This window comes from Mesoplodon mirus (genome assembly GCF_964341445.2).
Source record: "Mesoplodon mirus genome assembly, chromosome: 2".
NCBI lineage: Eukaryota > Metazoa > Chordata > Mammalia > Artiodactyla > Ziphiidae > Mesoplodon > Mesoplodon mirus.
This window is the reverse complement of record NC_138977.1, coordinates 21,626,524-21,649,302: the sequence shown is the minus strand read 5'-3', so window position 1 is coordinate 21,649,302 and position 22,779 is coordinate 21,626,524. Positions and strand designations below refer to the sequence as shown.

The window sequence follows — 22,779 nt, the reverse complement described above, 5'->3', positions numbered from 1 at the left end:
TAGAAAAATTCTAAATTGGAGATAAATAAAAATAATTCTACCACACAATGATAAACATTTTAATATTTTAATTGCTTTCCCATATATATATCAAAACAAAATCATAATGTATATATGTTTGTAAACCACTTTTTTAAATTTGATAATACCTTTTAAAATCTTTCTAAATCAATGAAACATCATCTTTTTTAAAGCATATATTTTGCCATATGAATTAATCACAATTTTCCCAACCAGTGCCTTAGGTTGGGACACATATTTTGGAAAGAGGGAAAAGAATAAAGTGCCACTCATAATCCCATGACTGTAACACAGCTACTAGAATCAACCTTCAAGCGTCTTTCATATGCACTGAATAAGTACAAGATGAACTACAGTTCACATCAGGAATAAAAACATCTTTTAACATTTACCTAATAAGTGTGCCAAGTACTATTCCAGGTGTTTGAGATACTGCAGTGAGCCAAACAAAGTCCCAGATAAAACTGATACAAACTGTGATACCTTATTTGAAGCAAAGTATGTAATCAAGAGGGAATTAACATGCCTAACATTTTGAGGGGTGCTTCCTTTTGTGCTAAGCATTGTACTAAATATTTAACATGCCCATTCAGTCTTCTGGTACTTACAACAACCCTATGAAGTAGGTATTAACTACCATTCATTTTATAAATGAGGAAATGAGATGAAGAGAGGTTAAAGAAATAGTCCAGATCACACACCTGGTAGAGGTGAGAGCCAAGTGAGAGGTGAAATCCAGTTGGAACTCTTGCTCAGCTGTTTTCTAGTTCTAAGAGCCATGTTTTTGAAAGACATTAAAAATCGGAGCAAGCCCAGAGGACAGTATCCAAGTTACAGAGGGTCTGAAAATCACATTATATAAGGATTGGCTGAAGAACTCCTACCACTCTTCACTGAAGAAGACAGAACAAACGAAGTGGAACATAAAAACCATCTCCAATATGGCATAGCTATCAAATGGAAAAAATTCTTACTTATTTGGACTATCTCTAAAATGCAGAATGAGAACCAAGAAGAAATTTTTAAAAGGCATATTTTAATTAATTAATTTTTTGGTGGGAGGCTGCATTGGGTCTTCCTTGCTGCGTGCGGGATTTTTCCTGGGTGCGGTGAGCAGGGGCTACTCTTCGTTGCGGTGTGTGGGCTTCTCATTGTGGTGGCTTCTCTTGTTGCAGAGCATGGACTCCGTAGTTGTGGTTCACGGGCTGTAGGGCGCAGGCTCAGTAGTTGTGGCGCACGGGATTAGTTGCCCTGTGGCACGTGGGATCTTGACGGATCAGGGCTCGAACCCATGTCCCCTGCATTGGTGGGCGGATTCTTAACCACTGCACCACCAGGGAAGTCCTAAAGGGCATATTTTAACTCAAAATGAAGAATAATCCTGTTACCTTTGGAGCTACTACAATGGAATGTGTTTTCTTATGAGGTGGTAAGCTTTCAGCTACTGGAAGCATTTTAGCCAAGCTTGGAATAATTGCCAACAACTGGAATATGGGCTGCATCTAACAAGAAGAAATTTAAGAAGACAAATGCTAAGTCCTTTATTTGGTTCCAGAAAAAAAGAATTTCATGATGTTGGAGTTGTAACTTAACAGGAGCACCTGTCAAAAAGCTTTAAGAGATTTAGTGGTGTCGAATGCAAGGCCTCAGTATGATATGGCTGCCAACATAGCTACTGTGATCTTGGTAAAACGTCTTAGAAAAATGTCCACACTTGTGCCAGGAGTGATGGTCCCATTCTGCTCTGTGCTGTTCGTATGCTTGTAGGCACAGGCACTACACGTAAAATAGCAGACAGAGTCTAACAGAAGCTTGTTCTACTTGGATGGTGAGAAAACCCAAACCAGGGGAAATAAATGGAACACTCCGGGAAGAGAAGAGGGTTGTCCTTTGACCCTAGATGTGATTACAGATCTCAGACAGTCCATAGGAAACAGTACCTAAATCAAGAAGTAGAGTCAGGGGTGGGAAGGGTGGACTGAATTTCACAACGATGATCAGAGAAACGATCAAGGAAGTTCCAAAAGTTGACATCTAAATAGAGATACAGGTAATGAGTTACCTAGGGACTCAATTCTGAATTCAGCCAAAGACCTTCTTTATCTTCAGAGCATTTTCATTAAACTGACTATACAGCAATGGCTTTTTCTCTATGATAGCTTAAAGATACTAAATGTCTTATAATAACTGGATGTGAGAGAAAAAATAATTTGTTCTCCATGGATTAAAATGGTAAGTCCAAGACCAATGTATGAAAGCCACATGGAGATAATTTCAATTTTCTATAAGGAAGATTCTTTTAAGTTTTCCTCCCTCTTCTTTGTTCTCCCTTCCCAGAATTTCATGGAGATGCTGGACCTCCTAAACTGGTTCATTCTCAATTTTCCTTATCTTTTCTCTCTTATTTTTCATTTATTTCCTATTGTGCTTTCTGGGGGATTTACTTAGTTTTCATCATTTTATTGATTTCTTTGTATCAGACATTAATTTCCAAGAACTTTTTGTCTCCATACATTCCTTTTAGATTGTACAGAATATCTTCTCTTTTCTCTGAGGATTTTATATTTTTGAACTTGTTTTCTTGCTATACCATCTTGACATCTCCAGAGGTGTTTGGTTTTAGGTCTGTTTTATATTAGAGACTTTTCCCAAATATGGGTTAACTTTTGACTTGCCATTACTATTTAAAAGGGCAAAGAAGTAAAAGCTCTTTATAAAGAGAAAAAAGAATCTTCGTAAAGTAAAAGTAAAGTACTTTGTAAAGTAAAAAAGAATCTCAGCGTGCGTAGGAGGGGCTTGCCCACAGATTGGGCTAGGCAAATTCATTGAGGGATCCCCATCTGTTCAGTATCTGTTAGACATTTTTCTTAGACTGGTCAGTTTCCCCAGAGAGAATTCCTCCCATTTCCTGTGTGAGGGATATTAGCCTGGTTGCCATTGATTGTAGAGCAGGGGAAAGGGCTGTTGGTCCCACTATCTAGTTTCTAGACTTCCACTGAATGCCATGTTTACTATAGCATTGTGTCCAAGACATGCCTGGTGTCCTAGAATCCTCTGGTCCATCCTCTTGAAAGTAATCTCCATGCTTCTTCCAGGGAGAGAGAGGGAACTTGTGGTCATACTGCTTCTTCATGTTCTTCCAGGCAACCCTGTATCAACTCAGCTCTTAAAGTTATCTTTTGCAACCAATTCCTTACCCTTTGGAGGATCTCTGGAGTGATTTAGCTTGCCTTCTCCTCCTCTGGGCTTATATTTGAGCATCACTGGCCTTAATGGTAAGTTACCTTACCATTCTTTGACCGGCTTTCTAGCTTCCAGAATTTTGTGCTATCATATTCAAGGTTGATTTCTTTGTCCTTGGGGGGGGGTGGTGACTTTTTTTAACGTACTTTAATATTATTAAAGGAGAGATTAAACACATGTGTACAATCTACCAGGTTTGACCAGGAAGAAAATTTTAATAGAAATATCCAATGATATTCTAGATTATAGCAGAGGGGATGGTCACAGCGAGTTTCAAACACCAGAGAGCATCCCTAAATTGGACAGGAGATGATACCAGATACAATTTGTAATAGAAACTGCTTTTCAATATCTATTCTTTGCTTTTTTTCTCAAAGGAATAAAATCCTGGATTTTTAGCTGCGCAAATGGTTGTCCACAATAAAGTCAACGTTTCCCAGCTTCCTTCGCAGTAATGAATGACCACGTGACTAATTTCTTGCCAAACAGATATAACTGATGTGATGTGTGCAACTTTCTGGTCAGGCTGTTAAAAGGAAGAGGTGTGTTCTCTTCCCTCTTCTGCACTTTCTGTGAGTTGGAATATGGAAGGAGGGTGAACTATTCACACTGTGTCAATAAGAACCCACTACGGGTGCAGATGAACAGAAATGAAAGAGCCTCATCATTGACAACTTCATGGGGCAGAGCTGCTATCCTAACTTGGGCTTTTATGCAAAAGAAATACATTTTTATCCTCTTTTAAGACATTTTTGTGTTGGGTGTATGTTAAAGCATTTGAAACTGTAGCTTAACCATCACTAACTTTAAGATCCCTTTCAATTCTAAGAATATGTGAAAACATTAAGAAAATGCAGTAATTCCATTTTTAATAACATAATGAAAAGTTAAGGTAGAATAGGGTATAAAGAATATAAAGAACTTATATTTAAAAACTAAAAGGCAGAATTTGTTATATGTAATACCTCCACAACTTGCTATTCATCTTGACTTATTTAATGGATAAATGTAATATTCACCTATTTTATGTCCACAGAAGCTCATGTACAAATTCTGATATCAGAAGAAATGCTTGGATATTAAAGGTAAAGTTTCAGAAGAACAGGAAATAAGATATTCTATCCCATCGGAGAAGAGTTCTCTGATAAGAAAAAGAGTAATTACAGGGGCAGTGACTTCAGAGAAACTCATGCTTCCAAAAGTCAAGTGGCAATATTTATTGTGAATACATCAATTATCATGGTATTATTTTTGTTGGCATTATCTAGTGCAAATGACTTGGGCTATAGTACTAGATGGACCTGTGTTTGAAAATCAGCTGTACCTTGCTAGGGCTGTGAACTTGGAAAAAATACCTAAACTCTGTGTGCTTCAGTTCATTCAACGATAAAATAGAAACAATAATACATCCCATGTTGACGTGTTAGAGAAATTAAATGAAATTGGGTCTGCACACTATCCACTTCTGATAGCCTACAAATGCTATAGAGTTGTTTTCTTCAGCCTCATCTTCATCTGAAATTTTAATAATCTAGCATAAAAATATAAATTTTAGACACTTAATATTTAGTATTTCCAGGGAACATGGCAAGCATCTAAAGGATGACTTACAACTTTACTGAAAACCACACATTTTGTTTAATAATATTTCTAATTCTTCCTCACTGTCCTGAGTGCTAAGCAGCATGTTTTCATTGTGTTACCTGCCCAATTTGTAAATTTGCTCTTTCCTCTGATGAGACAGACCCCAGTTTTGTTCACGTACCCACCCCTCTCTCATATGGTCACAAAGCCTCATGAAAACTGCTTCCATCCCCTACTTCAGAGGGGGACCAGGTGATTCTAAGGTTCCTCCCACTCCCTTTGCCAATGATTGGTTCAGAGATGGACACGTGACCCAATCTGAGCCAGTGAAACATGAGAGGTTTGCTGAGGTCTCCTGGAAAGTTTTTCCTCATTCTTCTGGGAACACTTAAGGAAGCAGTGCTTTCTCCTCTAGCCTCTCAAAATTGCTTTTCAACGCTGCGAGGCTGGAATTGCAGCAAACATATTGCTACCAGCTTCATGATTTAGCCAACACACTGAGGAGGAAAAATGGATAAAGCCATCCTTTGAAACCTGGCCTACTTCTGGATTTTCAGTTATGTGGTACAATTCATTTCCTTGTTATTCAAGCCATTTGAGTTTTGTTTTCTGTTACAGCAGCTTATCTTATCTATCATCCAAATATTATTGATATCTGAGCAAGCCCAGGCTAGTCCACTGGTCAAAAGTTTGACTTCAGTATTTCCTCCATTTCAGTTCTTCTGATAAAGTTTCATGTTGTGTTATTTTTATATGCTCCCTCTGTCAGGTTTGTGTTTTCACCTCAATAGGAAATTTTCTGGGTCACATAACATTTATTTAACTTGCCTGAACTGCTGCTTCTCAGTGTAAAGCTACATGAGATTTAAAACCCTTTCTATTTTCCTTTCCCCGAGGAAAGACAAAAGGTTCTGGAAACATTTTCTCTACATACATTTCCATGAACTACATTTGTGCTACTTACTTGACTTGATTTCAGGCCAATCAGATTGTTCTATTCTGTGATCTTCATACTTTATGTCCAAATATGCAAATATATAACGAATAATTTCTGCTCTCCCCCTCATATTAAAATAAGTGAGTTTGTAGTTTGGCATGGTGTGATTCTGGAAGGAGAAAAATAGAGGAATTATTTTAACAGCCCTCTAGAGACGTTTCAACATTTTTCTTGGAGGACTTTTCGAAAAATTTTGGCATCTTCTGAGATAACCAGACATATCAGAAGATATTTCAAAACCAGAATTATAAATCACTACCCCAATAACATATGGAGAAAACTTGATAGAAATAAAATCTTGACTCCCTTTAAGAACTAGATGGAAATTCCAGTGAAATAATCAAATTCAAGTTTTATTTGTAAAACGACATCAGAGTAATAGGGTATCTATATACCAAACTTCAGAGAATGGAGTCAAAAACTGCATTTTAAGAATTTTTTGTCCTGCCTTTAGACATATAATGAATGGTATCGACATTTGGTTTGCTGTTTGCTTTGGTGACACAGCTGAGTTTGTGAGGACAGCTGGGTAAGGATTGCAAGAGCAGGATACACACACAAGGCATGTAAAACCAGCCATGTCAACCTGTCATCTCCTCTCTTCCCTCCCCTGTTGCTTTCCCCTCAGGGAATCAAAAAGGCTTGAGGAAATATTTCTCTCTTCTTTTACTGCATCCATGCTGCTGGGTTTTATTGGGTTGCTTACACATACAAACATACCCCATCTTGGGGACCTCTGTTGGGATGGGACAATGGTGAGCATACTTCTTTATTCTCTCTATAGAGGAGCAAGGAAGAAAGAAAGCAAACATTTCTTACATTTTAGAAAGTTTGCTAAAACTGGCGATATTGGTTAGATGGAGGTCATTATAATTTTGTGAGTTTGTGATTTGTACTATTTCATTTCCATTGTTTATAAGCTTTACAGTTAATGATTTTAAGCACTAATAGTAGAATGTATTGTAATCTTATAATGATTAGGCAACTGAGAAAGAAACATTTTCATTTGAAGTTCAGTTCTTCCACTTAGTTGCTGTGTATCTTTGGGCTAGTCAACAAAATCTCTCTGAATTTCAAAGTCCACTTTTTATAAACAGAGATACTAATATGGATTTGGGGTTTTAATGAGGTAACACATGTGAAGCATTTAGCACAATGCTAAACACTTAATTATTAGCTGTTAAAAACTTTGAATTCATTCTATAGTCAAGAATAAACACCACGATTACATCACACTAAAAATTAATAATTATAGTAATTCAATAAAAATCATAAATAACACTTATTTAAAGAGGTGAGATTAAATACTTTATTCTCTACTAAGGAAGACTTTCAGAGATATTAACGGAATATTAGATTAAAAGTTGAGCTCAGGGCTTCCCTGGTGGCGCAGTGGATAAGAATCCGCCTGCCAATGCAGGGGACACGGGTTTGAGCCCTGGTCCGGGAGGATCCCACATGTCGCAGAGCAACTAAGCCCGTGCGCCACAACTACTGAGCCTGCGTGCTGCAACCACTGAAGCCCATGTTGGGCAACAAGAGAAGCCGCCGCGATTAGAAGGCCACGCACTGCAACAAAGAGTAGCCCCCACTCACTGCAACTAAAGCCCGTGAGCAGCAATAAGTAAATAAAATAAATAAATTTCTTTAAAAAAAAAAAAGTTGAGCTCAAGTCGCAAAACAAAATTCCATCTGCGGTCACATCACATAAAAGATCAAACACACATCATAAAAATCTAGATTGCTAAGCTCATATCTCAAGTACATGTGTATCTCAAGTGTCTGCGGAAAGGATGACCAGAAATAACCGGTTGCCTATCTAGACCCCCTCAGGATCCAGGAAATGATGGCGATGGTGATTCCTAGCGAATCCGTTTCTCTGGGCCCGGGTTTTCCATGTGTAGATACTGTGGAGCGGGTGCACCTTGTTAGAGACAGAGTCACCCTAACATTCCACGTCCTGTCCACTTCCATTAGCTAGTCTTGTCACCACCCAAGTGAACTGTGACACAGGCCACACATCAGTACGTGAGGGGATGTTCTCTGTCAAGAATTCACTAGAGTAAACTAACGAAAATTCCAAGATTTACGGCCCCAGATTCCTTTGGAGAAGAAATATGTATATAGGAAATTCACATCTGGGGCACTAAATGAAGTGCCCATCAGAACAATGAGACTGTTTTCCAAGTTTCTTGGAAATACTGAGCTTAGAGATAGTGGGAAAGATGTGAGAACACAAAAATAGTCAATAAAAAATGTAAAGTAATAAGTTTCCTTCAGAAAAAAACATTTTACAGAATCAGAATAAAGGGAACACTCTTATGTAGGAAATAAAAAACGTAATTGTTACTGTTCCTTGGTCTATCTATTTTAAAGCTTGAAAGAACAAAAATAGCTTTCAGAGTGGAAGTGTCCTTCTGAGTTGGAGTTTTTATTTGAAAAGCATTTTATGCAATTTTTAATTGAGTTTTTTAAGTTGTTAGTACTTCCAAAGAAATTATGTATTTCTTATAAATATTATGTGTGTATATAGATTCATATATGTCCATAGGATCAACATTAAAAATTAAACATAACTTTTCCCATTTGGTCAAACACCACATAATTCTGCATGAAAATGAAGGGGCTGTTGCTTGTTGTTAATTTGCAAAGGCATGTTATTTTATACTGTATTTCATTCAAGTAAAGAAGACATTTAAGAATTCCTAGCACAGGCTGGTAGCTGTCTCTATTTCTCTGCAAATAGATCTTTAAATCTAAGATCTACCACAGGCCAGTGGACATCTGGCAAATGCTTATCTCTCCTTCAAGAACATCCTTCAACTGCCATAACTCATTAATGAAGCTGTACTTGCACACCACATTTCTGTAGTTACTTGCATAATTATATTTTCTACTGAGCAAAAGTCTGGTTTCTTGATTTTTAAACGTAGAAAACTCCAAACTTGAAGACTTTTGTCTTTTTAGGATATAAGTGCACATTGTATAACACAAAAAAATAAGTACTAAAGGTAAACACTGTTGGAAACATTTACTGACTCTAAAGGTCCTATATTTTATAAGCTTTCGCATGAAAACTATCAGGAGGAATTCCAAGTAAATGTTTCAATGGCCAATCAAAACATAAGGAAATTTACAGTAAAGTCTAAAGACAAGTACAAGAACATATTTTGTCCCTCATAGCATTTAGCAGTATATCTGTTAACAGTAAATCTCACTTTGCTAAAGCCTTTATTTCATAAGGATCATGAACTACAAGGATGAAGTTAAAACATATCCCTACCCCCGCCAAGGGATGCAGTGAGGATCAAGCTCAGGGTAGAGCAGGTGATGGAAAGAAATGACCAGTTCTGGAGTTACCCCTGCCACTTATTATCTGAGTGGCCTTGGGCAGGTCACTTGTTCCTGGCTTTACTTTCCTCACCTGTAAGATGGTAATGAAAATATTGTGTGTAAAGTACCGTAGGGACATAAAGAGTGAAAATTACATAAAAAGAAGATACAAAGTTAGAATTAAGAGCACGATAAACTTTACCTGGACCAAATGAACAGAAACAAAATACAGTGAGCAGGACGCGGCATTCTGAGAGAGGCAGGGGGCAGCCAGGAGCTTAGCTTCTTCAGAATAAAGGGGAATAAAAACCCTCCATACAAGATGGCAGGTTGGAGGGTTGTACTGCTTGAAACTAGAACCTGGCAGGCTTTTATATAAAATACATAAAAGGTCAAATTGCAAAACTCTAGCAAAACTGATAAGGAGGAGAATATATGAAAAGTCACAGACAATTAAAATTAGAAATACAAAGGGGTCATAATAGCAGATAAAATAGATTAAAAATCATAAGCTAACACTACCAGTAACTATCACTGACTCTGAACACTTAAATGGAAACACTGAGAAACACATAAACTAACACAATCAAACCAAAAAGAAACTGAGGGCTTCCCTGGTGGTGCAGTGGTTGAGAGTCCGCCTGCCAATGCAGGGTATGTGGGTTCGTGCCCGGGTCCAGGAAGATCCCACATGCCGCGGAGCGGCTGGGCCTGTGAGCCACGGCTGCTGAGCCTGCACGTCCGGAGGCTGTGCTCCACAACGGGAGAGGCCACAGCAGTGAGAGGCCCTCGTATGGCCAAAAAAAAAAAAAAGAAAGAAACTGAAATCCTGCATTTAACAAGGAGTAAAGAAACAGAATTGGTAATTAGTCACACCCATGAATGACACCAGGCCCAGATGATTTTACAGGTGAATTTTTGCTTAATCCTCAAGGGAAAGATAATCCTTATCTTTTACAAGTAGTTTCAAAGAATAGAAAATGGAAAGAGGGCAAAGATGTTAAAAGAGGAAAATTATAGGGCCTCCCTGGTGGCGCAGTGGTTGAGAGTCCGCCTGCCGATGCAGGGGATACGGGTTCGTGCCCCGGTCTGGGAGGATCCCATATGCCGCGGAGCGGCTGGGCCCGTGAGCCATGGCCGCTGGGCCTGCGCATCCGGAGCCTGTGCTCCGCAACGGGAGAGGCCACAACAGTGAGAGGCCCGCATACCGCAAAAAGAAAAAAAAAAAAAAAAAAAAAAGAGGAAAATTATAGACTAAGCTCACTTATAAACATAGATATAAACATCCTAAATAACTTCTTAGCTTATCAAATTTAGTAGTGTATAAAAAGATATTAAATATAATGTTGGGCTGCACCCTGTAGGCCTGCAAGCCTTGTAGTTACCCAGCCTCTACAAGACCGAAGAAGGAGCCCGGGGTCAGTGACAGAGACATCAATGGTTACTGAATAGAGGATCTTACAAGTCTCAAGCGAAAGGTCCTGGAGAAACATCCCACGATGTAATGCAGACGGCAACAGGACACAGCAACGATCTTTGCTACTCAGCGGAGAAGGAGGCTACCATTTATAGGGGGAATTGACAACAGGTGGGCTCATCAGTTACCAGGGAAACCAGCAGCAGGGGCAGGGGGCAAGCACCTAGGGAGTTTCTGATTAAGCTGTATAATTAAGAGAACTGGATAGTCATGTGAGGGAAGTGGGGCCTGGTCGAGAAGGGGATGTACAAAGATCTCGAGTAGTTTCATCATACATGTAATGACAAGATGAGGCTTATCCCAGGAATGCAAGATCTTTCAACTCGAAAATATTCATCTGTATAATATACTACATCAATAGATTAAAAGGGAAAAACTCTAAGCCATATTGTCTTCTCAACAGATGCTAAATAAATGCTTAATTAATAAGCATAAGATTAATCACTCATTTGTGATCAAAACTCTCAAAAAACCAAAAGACAAAGACAAACAAAACACCCAAAGCTCTTAGTAAACTGGGAATAAAAGAAAACTTCCTTCATCTAATAGATTAGAGTCGCTACAAAAAACAGAGCAAACGTCATACATAATGGGGAACCAAACGGAAGCATTTTCTTTAATGTGAGGAATAACCAGAAACCCCTCTTACCCCTACTATTTAACATGGTCCTGGATGGCCTAGCTAATTCAACAAGATTAGACAACAACAAATAACGCACGCAAGGAGTGGAAAGGAAGAGACAAAATTGTCCTTATTTGCAATAAAAATGATTGTCTATATTCAAAATCCAAGAGACTCTACAGATAAATCTGATCCTAAATTTCAAATGGAAATGCTAAGGGCTAAAATAGCCAAGAAAAATTAAGAGAACAGAAGGAGAAGACTTGACCTACCAGATAGCAAGACATATATAAAGCCACATAATTACGGTAATGTGATGTTTGTTCAGGACTAGATATAGGGAGGTGCATGAAGTCTCGAAACAGAACCTCAGATATACGACAGACAAGATATTACAGTGGGGGCATAAAGGGACTAGACTAAAATGGTTTGGAGCCAAAAGAGGAAAAATACACATAATGAGACCTTGACTTCCCATAATACATAGAAATAACACCCAGGTGGATTATAGACCTGAATATGATTTAATTGGCCTATGCAAATTCCAGTGTCATGCCGGTCTCTTACTTCCTATTAGCTTCATTTCTGAGCCCTGCCACTGTCATTCTGTGTTAGGAATCCCATGTAGGGGAAGCTGTGTCTATTTCCTGAAATGATATAGAAACAAGAAGGAAAAAGTTTGATCGTGCTTAAGGATCTCCTTTACATCTAAAAACTAACCACTGTTTTCCTCCCACTCTAAAGCAAACCATGTGAAGTTCCTGATTCAGCAGATAAATAAAAAGCTGACTTAGACTTCTTTTTGAAAAATAAGATATAGGGAATTTCCCGGTGGTCCAGTGGTTAGGGTTCTGCACTTCCACCGTAGGGGGCATGGGTTCGATCCCTGGTCAGGGAACTAAGATCCCACAAGCCACGTGGAACGGCCAAAAAATAAATAAATAAAATAAATCATTAAAAAAAAAAGAAAAAGCAGGTATACAGTTTCTTAAGGAACATATGGATGTATGACTAGCAAATACCCTGGATAGAAACTTCCACATATGAACTCATATGAATGTAGTCATTAAGTACAAAAGAAAATATAGCTTTTGATATATGCTAAACTAGTTTAGAAATTAAATATTTTACATAGAAAATAATAGCTTTCAAAAAATTCTACCTTGGGTATTTCCTTTCTCCTAGGTTTGTGGCTCTTTTTACTTTATATAACATGGATACATTTCAGCTGATTAACAAAAACAAAACACAGGAATGTTTAAACCCAGAAGCAATTTTCACGCAGTCAATGAACATACAAACTATCTTAATAAAACCATTTAATTTTAGCTAAGCCTTTAATCTGTATATTGCTATAAGAGCACAGTAAAACACAGTCTCAAAAATTCTAGTGTCTCTGCCAGAGAAGTGACTACAATCCAAATTCAACTCTCTGGCAAAGGAGGCTAATGTTCAAATACTTCGTTATGCACCTTAAAGATTTCAGCAGGTAATTGAAAAAAGGGATAGAATTTTGTGAGTCATTTTGATGGACAGAAAGCTTACAAATAAGGAATTAAGTATTAACCATTTTACAATTCAATCCAATAACAGATTATAAGACAGTCACTCAGACAAGTATAGCATATGACAGTAATAAAAATAAACCTAAAATGCAGGGTGAAGACTATCTCATTTCTAATCTTTGTACAGTTCAATCAGATCACTTACTTAGGCTGTGTCTCTGTGGAGTCTCTAGTATCTTCTATGCTCTTGTACGTGACTGTATCTTGGGTTTATATGATGATTAAGTTACGGTCACAAGCCAATGTGAGAAGAGGTGACTTACTGCCGCCTAAGTCTCTTCCTTCATTGCTTAGTTGAAATATGCCTGCCAAAAAGTGCAAGTCCGCAAAGACTTCTAGTTATTCTTGGCATTTTATAGGATCGCTGTGTAGAAATAACCTAAGGTATTTGCATACAGTTGGTAAAGTCAAAGTTATAGGTGCTGAAGTGTGCCTATAGCTACATGTTCATTTAGTTTTAAAGTCTTAGAACCACAGGCCCTAGGGGAGAAAGAAAACGTGAGTGTATCTCTTTACAGATACACACATGGCTGGCTTCCTCACTTCACTAGACCTGCTTGGCGAGTCCTTGGCTGACCACCTCTTCACTGGAGCTCTCCTCAGACAGACTCATCCTTTACCTGCTCGGTCATTCATCACAGCATCTGACAACATAAGGTATTTTATTTGTTTGTTTTTACCCTCCCCCAGTGGAATGTAAGCTCCAAAAGGGCGGGCGCTTCATTGTTTACTGTTGTGTCCACAGGAGTGCCAGGCACATTATAAGCACTAATATATATTTGACGAATGAATGACCCCAATGTATATTTCCCCACAATTCATATTTTTACAAGGACTCTCTAAATTCTCATTGCTGGTAGTATATTTCACTTACTATGTTTTCTTAGAAGGGCTGAAACTAAGTCTGCCTAAAACCAAGTTCCTTGACTGAGTTTGTAATTAATTTCTCAATCCAAAACTGTATTCCCCTTCTGGACCCCCTGACCTCAATGCTGTCCTAACAGAACACTCATCAACCGGAGTCAGATGACTAAGATTGCTGTTGTCGATAACATCATGAATGTACTAAAATGGCTATTGTAGATATCATCATTAACGTACAAACGAAGGTTGTTTTTCAAGGGCAAGGTGAGCTAACAGACCCCCGAGCATGGACCACCTGGCCAGACACGTCCTATGACTCCCAAAACTATGATTAAAAAATGCCACAGATGGGCTTCCCTGGTGGCGCAGTGGTTGAGAGTCCGCCTGCCGATGCAGGGGACACGGGTTCGTGCCCCGATCCCGGAAGATCCCACATGCCGCGGAGCGGCTGGGCCCGCGAGCCATGGCCGCGGAGCCTGTGTGTCCGGAGCCTGTGCTCCGCGACGGGAGAGGCCACAGCAGTGAGAGGCCCGCGTACAGCAAAAAAAAAAAAAAAAAAAAAAAAAAAAAAAAAAAAAAAAAAAAAATGCCACAGAAATGGCATTCATTATAATTATAATTATTATAAAATAATTCATCAAAATTATTAATTAATAATTAATCCCAGCCTCTTTGTTCTTCCCCTTAAACAATACAAACCCTAACTCAAAGACCAAGTTGGAGAGATCTGAGGCTTGTCTCCCACTCCCTTGCTTGGTGCCCTGCAATAAATCCTTCCTCTGATGCAAATTCCCACTGTCAGTGTTTGGCTTTCTGTGCTGTGGGCACATGAGCCCTTCGCTTGGTTTTCAGGATCATGTGGTTTAAAGTAAACCTGGAGGGGAAGATTCCCCTACATCTTGCTGATAATCCGATACAGATTAGTAACAAAGGCCTAAATGTTTTTTGTTTTTTTTGTTTTGTTTTTTTTTTTGCTGTACGTGGGCCTCTCACTGTTGTGGCCTCTCCCATTGCTGAGCACAGGCTCCGGACATGCAGGCTCAGTGGCCATGGCTCACGGGCCCAGCCGCTCCGCGGCATGTGGGATCTTCCCGGACCGGGGCACGAACCCGCGTCCCCTGCATCGGCAGGCAGACTCTCAACCACTGCGCCACCAGGGAAGCCCAGGCCTAAATGTTTTAGAAATTTATTTTTTCAGTCCTTAGTGCAGGAATTAATTCCAGCTACAATATTAGAACAGCACAGTGAAAAGATCCAGTGAAACACCTGTCTGGGCATTATTGAACCTGCAAATTATCCATGAAACATTTTAATGACAGTCTGGCTTTCAACTTCCAGAAAATGACACTCATAGGCAAGAATAGCAACCTATAAATCACGTAATATTTCCTCTTCTAAGTGCTTTAAACTTTGAAAAGTGTCTTTTCATCCGTTTATTGTAAATATAAGAAATGAACTTAAATATATTAGTCTGTAAAAAGTCTAATTTAGAAGACATAAGTACAGCCCCTTACCTGCCAAAAAGATACATGTAACTCAAAATCAAGTGCAAATGGAATGGAAGCTATACAAAATGAACACACTGTATTTGTTATCTTTCACTGAGTTTTAACTTACCCTTTAAAAAAGACTTTCTGTCCTCACCTCGATTATCTTTAATCCCCATTTTAAAGATAAGGAAACAGAGATACAAGATACAAGGAAATTAGATAAATTGGCCAGGAATTTGGGATGGGATAAGCTAGGATTAAAGCCTAGGCCCTCTGATGACACATTTAATACTCTTTCCCTACATAATGCTTCGGTGGAAAAAATATCAGATATGCAAAAAAAATAGCACTTTCCTCATTTTCTGTAACAATTCTCTGCTTTACAACCCATTCTGCTTGGCTGGTGGAAAACAAATCATCCGTCAGGGGAGGGGTGGCCATTTGATCCTTGGTCATTGATCAACACGGGCTGTCTTGGAGTCTGCCCGCTGGCTTTGTGTGTGTGGCTTTCGTACCAGCAGCACCCGGCTGCTTCTGCTGCTTCCCTGTCCTCATTCTGCTCCAATGTGGCAGTTCAGTCACCAACAATGCTGCCTAAGGTTCCAGCTGCCCACCACCCAACACAACTATCCCTTCAATGTGGTCTTGCCACCTCCTGGGCAACACAGTAGGGTCCTAGCATCCCTCTGCTCAGGAACCACACATTTCCCTCCCTCTCTTTCTATCCCCAACCCAGGTGGGGATACTGAAGAATCTCCTAGCCTACTACCAGCTGTGGTACTTTGGGCACGTTATTAACCTGTCTGTGCCTCGATTCCTTCATCTTTAGATGCAGATTTCCTCCACAACAAATATTTATTGAGTACCTAATCTTTGCCAAGTACTGTTCTGGATAATAGAGGTAAAGCAGTAAACAAAAGCAGACAAAAGTCCTCGCCGGCATGGAGCATTCTTACGATATTAGTAGTAACTCCCTCATAGGGTTTTGCGGGCCTCTCACTGTTGTGGCCTCTCCCGTTGCGGAGCACAGGCTCCGGACATGCAGGCTCAGCGGCCATGACTCACGGGCCCAGCTGCTGCGCGGCATGTGGGATCTTCCCGGACCGGGGCATGAACCCGTGTCGCCTGCATCGGCAGGCGGACTCTCAACCACTGCGCCAGCAGGGAAGCCCCCTCATAGGGTTTTGAGAGCATTTCATGAGTACATACATATGTGCTTCAAGAGGTGTCTAATGCATAGAGATCTGTGAGTGTTAGCAATTGTTAATATCATTAGCAATTGTCTGAAGGGAGGATTGATTTCCTTCAAGCCTATGCTGACGGATTCTTGCCCTCTCGGTGGTTAGGTTTGGGACGAAGAGCCAGGAAGAAAAGCAGTTGCTGGGCCACTTTTATTTTTCATGCTGCTTCATCCTCTCCCAAGGAAATATGCACGGAGACAACTCTCTGTTTGAATGGAGGGAAGAGAAAGGTGAGAAATGCAGGGTGAAAACCCCGTGTGGGTCACCATCTCACACTCTCCCCGCGGGGCAGTTATTTCTTCAAGCCACGTGCCCTTCATGGACACCCTGTGCATCCAGATTGGACCATATGAGAAATAACTGTGAATAAATGTGACAATTTGTTACACAATGTCCACACAGTCCCTGGAAGGGCTATTACAATTTGATTGAATATATCTTCCTTTTCTCTAGCGGTTCCTATGTTGGAAAACTCTTACAACTGTGATGTAATTCACAAGTTCCCAACTGCTGTTCGAAACCCAACATTAACTCAGAGTCCAATTTTATTCTTGTTTTCCTTATTCTCCAACCTCGGTAGTAGTGTGGTCATACAAAGTACTAATGATACTTCAGGTCTGGAGTACTGCCGGCTGGAGCCCTGGACTTGGAATCCCAGCCCTACTTCTTTCCAGCTCTGGAACCTTAGGCAGATCCCTCAGCGTCAGTTTCCTCCTCTATAAAACAGTGATATAAAAATCATTCTTGGGCTTCCCTGGTGGCGCAGTGGTTGAGAGTCTGCCTGCCGATGCAGGGGACGCGGGTTCGTGCCCCGGTCCGGGAAGATCCCACATGCCGCGGAGCAGCTGGGCCCGTGAGCCATGGCCGCTGAGCCTGCGTGTCCGAGCCTGTGCTCCGCAGCGGGAGAGGCCGCAACAGTGAGAGGCCCGCGTACCGCAAAAAAAAAAAAAAAAAAATTCTTATTTCTCAGAGTTGAAAGGATTAAACAGGTTAATATATTCAAGTCACTCTGCATTGCTTGGCAAGTGGTTTCTGCTTGATAAATATTACTGGTTATTACATATTTCTTTAATAATGGAAAAATAAATATAATATTTTAAAAATAGCTCACATATTAGTTCCTCTTTATTTATTTTGGTAAAGGAGAAGTGTTCAACCAAACCCATTTCTACTTTTCTAGCTGCACTGTTGATGGAAAAAGAAGGAAGTCTCCAGAAGAAGACCACAGAGCTTCCTTCTCAGCTTCTAAAGCTTTTGGGTATATTTTACTTAATCGAACAATTTCCTTTTCACAGTCAGTTATTTGAGAAACTAAAAACATCTAAAACTAAAGTACTTAAACCTGGGATTGAGAAGGCAGGAAATGAAGAATGTTTCTTTTTCTCCTCCTTAACCTATTTGGGTAATTGAAATGTGCTTGCAAATTTTTAGCGTCTGTGTTTTCCCAGATTTCCACAGTGATAGCACTATTTTTCTTACCTGGCTCTTTAGGTACTGTGAAGAATAATACAGTAATTATCGCCAAGAATGTGAGTAAATGTTTTACTGCCTAGCCTTTTGGCGGAAAGAGGATTCCCAGATACAAGCGAATAATAGTAATAAAAATAGCTAATATTTGTTCATTGCTTCCTGCGGGCCGGCATTGAACAAAGGGCTTGCCATGTATTACTTAATTTAATGCCCACAAAAGAACATCACAAATAGTTACATAACTTGACTGTGGTTACATAACTGACTAGGGCTTGTCATGAAAGTATTTCTAGATGTAAAATTTCTCAAACATTTGAATTTTATTCATGAGATTGCATGTTTACTCTTTTGTCAAGAATGGGGACAATAAGCATTAAAACAGAGAAAGTTAAATTGTTTTTCAAGATTTTTCCAGATTTAATTCCTGTCCCCTCTGTATCATCACAACACACACTGTAAGAGGAAGGACGATGCATTAAATCTCACCTCTGCCTTCACCCTGTCATGTAAACACAAAGCAGTTCACCTCCTCTCAGAATGTCAGTTCTAGGAAAGTAAGAGTAGGCCCCGTGACCTCCAAAGTCACTTCCTGCTCTATTGTTCAATAATATAATTTTCCCCTGAAGACATTTCTCTGTCTTACATGAAAACTAAGTCCAAAAGGACACAAAGTTCTGGACTGAGGGTTACAAGGACATAAGCTATTTTGTCCTCTAATCTAGCAGCAAAGACAAGATACTCAGATCAAAGGTAGGTCACCCTCTCTGATAATCCCAGGATGGATTTCCTATTTATAGGCACTAAAGTAATGCAGACAGGAGTGTAATTTCGGGAGAATTTTTTGGTGACAGTAAACCCTTTCCTAGAACTTATCGAGAAGCAAGCAGCCAAGCTGTATCTATTAAAATGATTTGCATATTTGGATTTTTTACATATTTTGAAAACATATTAATGCAGAGAGGTGTGTTTTTCTCATGAAATCTATCAAAACAAGATTTTGGAGAAGAATGTATCCAAAAATTTCCAGGACTCTACAAAGGACTAATAACAGCAAACACTGATTATTTGTGCTAATCATGTACCTAGTACTAATGTTTTAATTTGTCAAATTCTGAAAGCAGCAGAGCCAATATTTTAGCCAGCTAGAGTGCCTTCAGAGTCTTTGCTATTAATCACTGCATTATATGGTCTCATAAGTACATCACTAGAATGAAATATATAATAAATATATATTATAATAAATATATTTCTATTATAGTATTATTTAATATAAATATAAATGTATTTATAAATATATTAGAAATAGTTTTATATTTATATTAATTAAATAAAATTTTAAAATATTTCTGTGTATGTTACTTATGTATTTGTTTGTTTGTTATTTATATTTCTTACTCTATCAGGCTTCTATAATTTGCTGATACTATTTCTTAGGATTATTTAACTATCTTTAGCCTGGCCATACATATCAAGCAAACTTCTGATCTAAATTCCTTCTCTTAAGCATGTTTTTGTTTTGGGTTTTTTTTCCATTTCATTCTAGAAATTGATTTTGCATGCCTTTGTATGAAACATGTAGGATTTCTAACAGAATCTTTCAGACTGGGCTGTAATGCAAGGTGAGGAAATTTCTTAGAACGAAGGAAATCAGGAAATCTTGGTTTTGCTGACACAACTAACATCTGCTGTCCTCTGTCTACAGGGGAAACAGCTCCAGTGAAAGGAGAATTCTAAGTGATGAATACTGAAATTAGATGAAGCTTCAATCCTTGGAGCACAGACTTATACAAGAATATAAACATAAATACAGTTTTTATAAGCAAAGGAGAAGCAGTTTTCATCTATAGCGAAGGAACAGAAAGATCCAGAAAACAATAAACAAAGTTATGCTAAAAAATTTTTTCTGGCCTCCAAGATACAGTTTTGCTACGTGACTACTTTGGCGCTTCATGAGCCTGAGCCATGTGGAGAGAAAACATCAGTTGTTAAATGCTGGAACTTAGTCCACAAAGGCTGGAAATGGTATGTTTCCTGGCAGTATGTACATCTTGTTAATATAAACAGTTTCAATAGCTCATGGGAAGCTACAGGCCTCAATTAGGATGAAATACCATAGTCTGGAGGAAAAGATCCAGAATTCTCTCTAAGGCCTGGGGTTTTGAAGAATTTATATAAATGGTAAAAATTTGGCATCTGTAGACTGATGTCACAACTGAAAGAAGATAGATAAATGTGATTCTGAAAAGAATTGAATGCTTCCTAAATGTTAAAACGGTCCCTATGTCCCATGTAACAATGTCAGACACCATGGTGCTGTGATCACAGCATTTTTGTTTAATTGCTTGCAAGGGTGGTTTTGACCATTTGGCTATTCACTTCCTTTTCAAAATCCATTTGTTTTCCTCTCAAAGTTCTATTTCTTTCAAAGAGAGCAACTGCCTCAATCAAATACTTGTGTTTAACCAAGGAATGAAAGGCACAAAGAAATGAGTAATTAACATGAGATTATCACTCAACTGACATTCACACAACCAACATGTATTGAACACTGGTACCAGTACTATTAGATGTCTCCTGTAAAGATTTTTTTTTATATAACATGTGCTTTTGGGTGTCTGGTAAGAACATTAAAAGAAAAAACCTTGTAAGACAATTTTCAGGTTTCCTTCTCTATCTTAGATAAAAGATGCTTTGATAGACAGGTGCAAGTATTCCCTTTCCCATGCAAATTTATCCCTCTACTTGTTATGTTATTTGTTAAAAGGACCCAGTTCTCTATAATTTGATGCAACACTTGGAAAGATTTGCTAAACAACTGACAGCAATTTTGTGATTTATTTGGCAAGTGTATTTTTAGTATATTCTAATAAATTATATTTTGGGTTTTTAGTGGTTCATGAAATATTGAGTGACCTAATTCCATTTCCCAAAAGCCCAGAGTAAGGAGCAGATCTTAAATTAATGGAGACTTGCTAACTGCAGACATTTGGTGAGGCTCAGTTTGAAAAGCCAGGTTTCTTTTCTACAAATAAATAGAAATTCATATGAAGCTATGTTATATTGACTTAAACTTCATGTTAATATGCTACTATGTTTTTGTAAGTGTTCAGAATCAGATCTTTGTCTTTTATTTTATTTCTTTGAATGTAGTGGTAATCCTACCTCAGTTTTAACTTTCTACTTGTTTTCCGTTTTAAAACAGCAGATGAGAGACGTGTGCTCTGGACAACAGCAAAGCCTCTTCAGTTACACAGCTCAAGCAAAACTGTGCTCAGATGAATATCAGCTACCAAGATTAAGTCGCTGTTCATGGTTCATTTTATCAGTTTTAGCAGATGCAAAGTATTACATTCTTTAAAAAAAAAAATCAAAGCCATCTTTTATCTTTTACCAAAGTCAAAGGCATCTTTTAACACCCTATGAACTTCAAAAAGTGAAGTTTGAACTTAAGCTAGTTGAGTGTTTAGTTTTAGTTCTCATTCTTTGGATCCTATTCATTAAGCCCTATTTATAAATTTAAAGAATCAGGATAGCAAAACTCCTGAAAAAATGTGCTTTTAAAAGAAATGTGTCCCACCACCACCACACCCACTGCCACACCACCACCACAAAAGAAAGAAACGTTTAAAAAACAAGTGTTGAAGCTTTTTCGTGCATTGTCTTAAAAGTTGTATAGTGGATGTGCTCAAATTAAATGTATGGATTGATCGCCTTTTCAGAAACTGAAAAATCAAAATTCTTATACATCCTTTACTTGAAGTTTTAAAAATTTTCTCTTTTCCATTATTCACGTCTAGTTTGAATCGTATCGTTTCAATTTCCAGACTTGTTCTTTCAAACAGCTGGTTAAGCATGACATATTAACAACACTTGTGAATATCCCCAAGCCCGACTAAAAAGACAGCGCAAGTATACAGAAGGTATAGTCAGAAAGGACAAGAAAAAGGGGAGGAGTCAAGCATACAGGAAACATTTCAAAAAATATTGTGGCAGACAGGAAGCAAGTTGGGGGAGGGGCACTTGATTCAATCCATGTAGTCAAGTAATGAGCCAAGTTTCCCTAAAGGTGGGGAGGAGGACATATACTGAGGGGATGCCATCCCAATAACCCTGAAGAACCCACGAGACCCTAGGATCCCGGGACCCACAAAAGTGAACTTGAGATTCAGGGCAGAAAAAAGGGGATTGGTCAAAAGCCAGCAGAGAAAGCATTAGAGCCCTGGTTGCCTTATTCTTTCTCAACCACCTCTGCCCACCACCAACTCCTCTGTTTTTAAAAGAAAAAGAGTGGAGAGAATCTTGAGGAAACAGAGGCTATGCAAGGTATGAGACAGAAAATCAAGTATTCTAACTACTGAATAATACTTTTATGATATATAGATTTGGAAAATAATTTCCATAAAAATTGAAAGTGAGAATATTGCAATCAGTTCAAGTATTTGGTATGCTTATTTCATAATCATGAGAGTTGTAGGGCTGTTTAAGGCACACAGAAAGTCTGTAATACATCAGACCCATTGCACTGATGAGAAAATTAAGCCTTACAGAGATTAAGCAATTTACCCAAAATCAAACAGCTATTAGGTAGTGGTCCTAGTACTCAGACTCAGTGCTGTTGATTACAAGCCTAATGTTCTTACAACTACTCCAAAATGCTTCAGAAAGTTTTGGTTTACAATGACTCTGAACAAAGAGAAGATTCTTCAGGATAAAGAAAGATGTGTAATGGAATATTCCCTGCAATTTTAGAACTTCTAATTACTTCATTGTTTAATTAGATTGATGAATTTGAAATGTAAAGGCTGGTATAAATACTGTTGAATATTATTTTTTCCCTGAAGCTGCAAATACACAAAATTAAATTTAGAACTG

The 22,779-nt window shown here is 38.6% G+C and overlaps 1 protein-coding gene and 1 long non-coding RNA gene across 5 annotated transcripts in view; one reads left to right on the top strand and one right to left on the bottom strand.

Annotated features, from left to right (window-relative positions):
* HPGDS (hematopoietic prostaglandin D synthase) overlaps positions 1-5,954 on the bottom strand; it is a 27,582-nt gene extending 21,628 nt beyond the window's left edge. Inside the window, exon 1 of the mRNA XM_082634130.1 lies at positions 5,813-5,954. Coding sequence (XP_082490256.1) covers positions 5,813-5,945 — 133 coding nt within the window. The 5' untranslated portion in view covers positions 5,946-5,954. The remainder of the gene's footprint in view (positions 1-5,812) is intronic.
* On the top strand, positions 5,241-22,779 carry LOC309811425. 4 transcript variants are annotated; one of them, XR_014295162.1, is made up of 6 exons: positions 5,241-5,404; positions 13,361-13,499; positions 17,618-17,695; positions 19,451-19,526; positions 19,610-19,929; positions 21,110-22,779. It is a non-coding gene; the product is annotated as an uncharacterized lncRNA (long non-coding RNA). The 4 variants fall into 4 exon arrangements; XR_014295163.1 differs by lacking the exon at positions 19,451-19,526 and adding an exon at positions 17,929-17,966; XR_014295164.1 differs by having other exon boundaries at positions 5,241-5,412.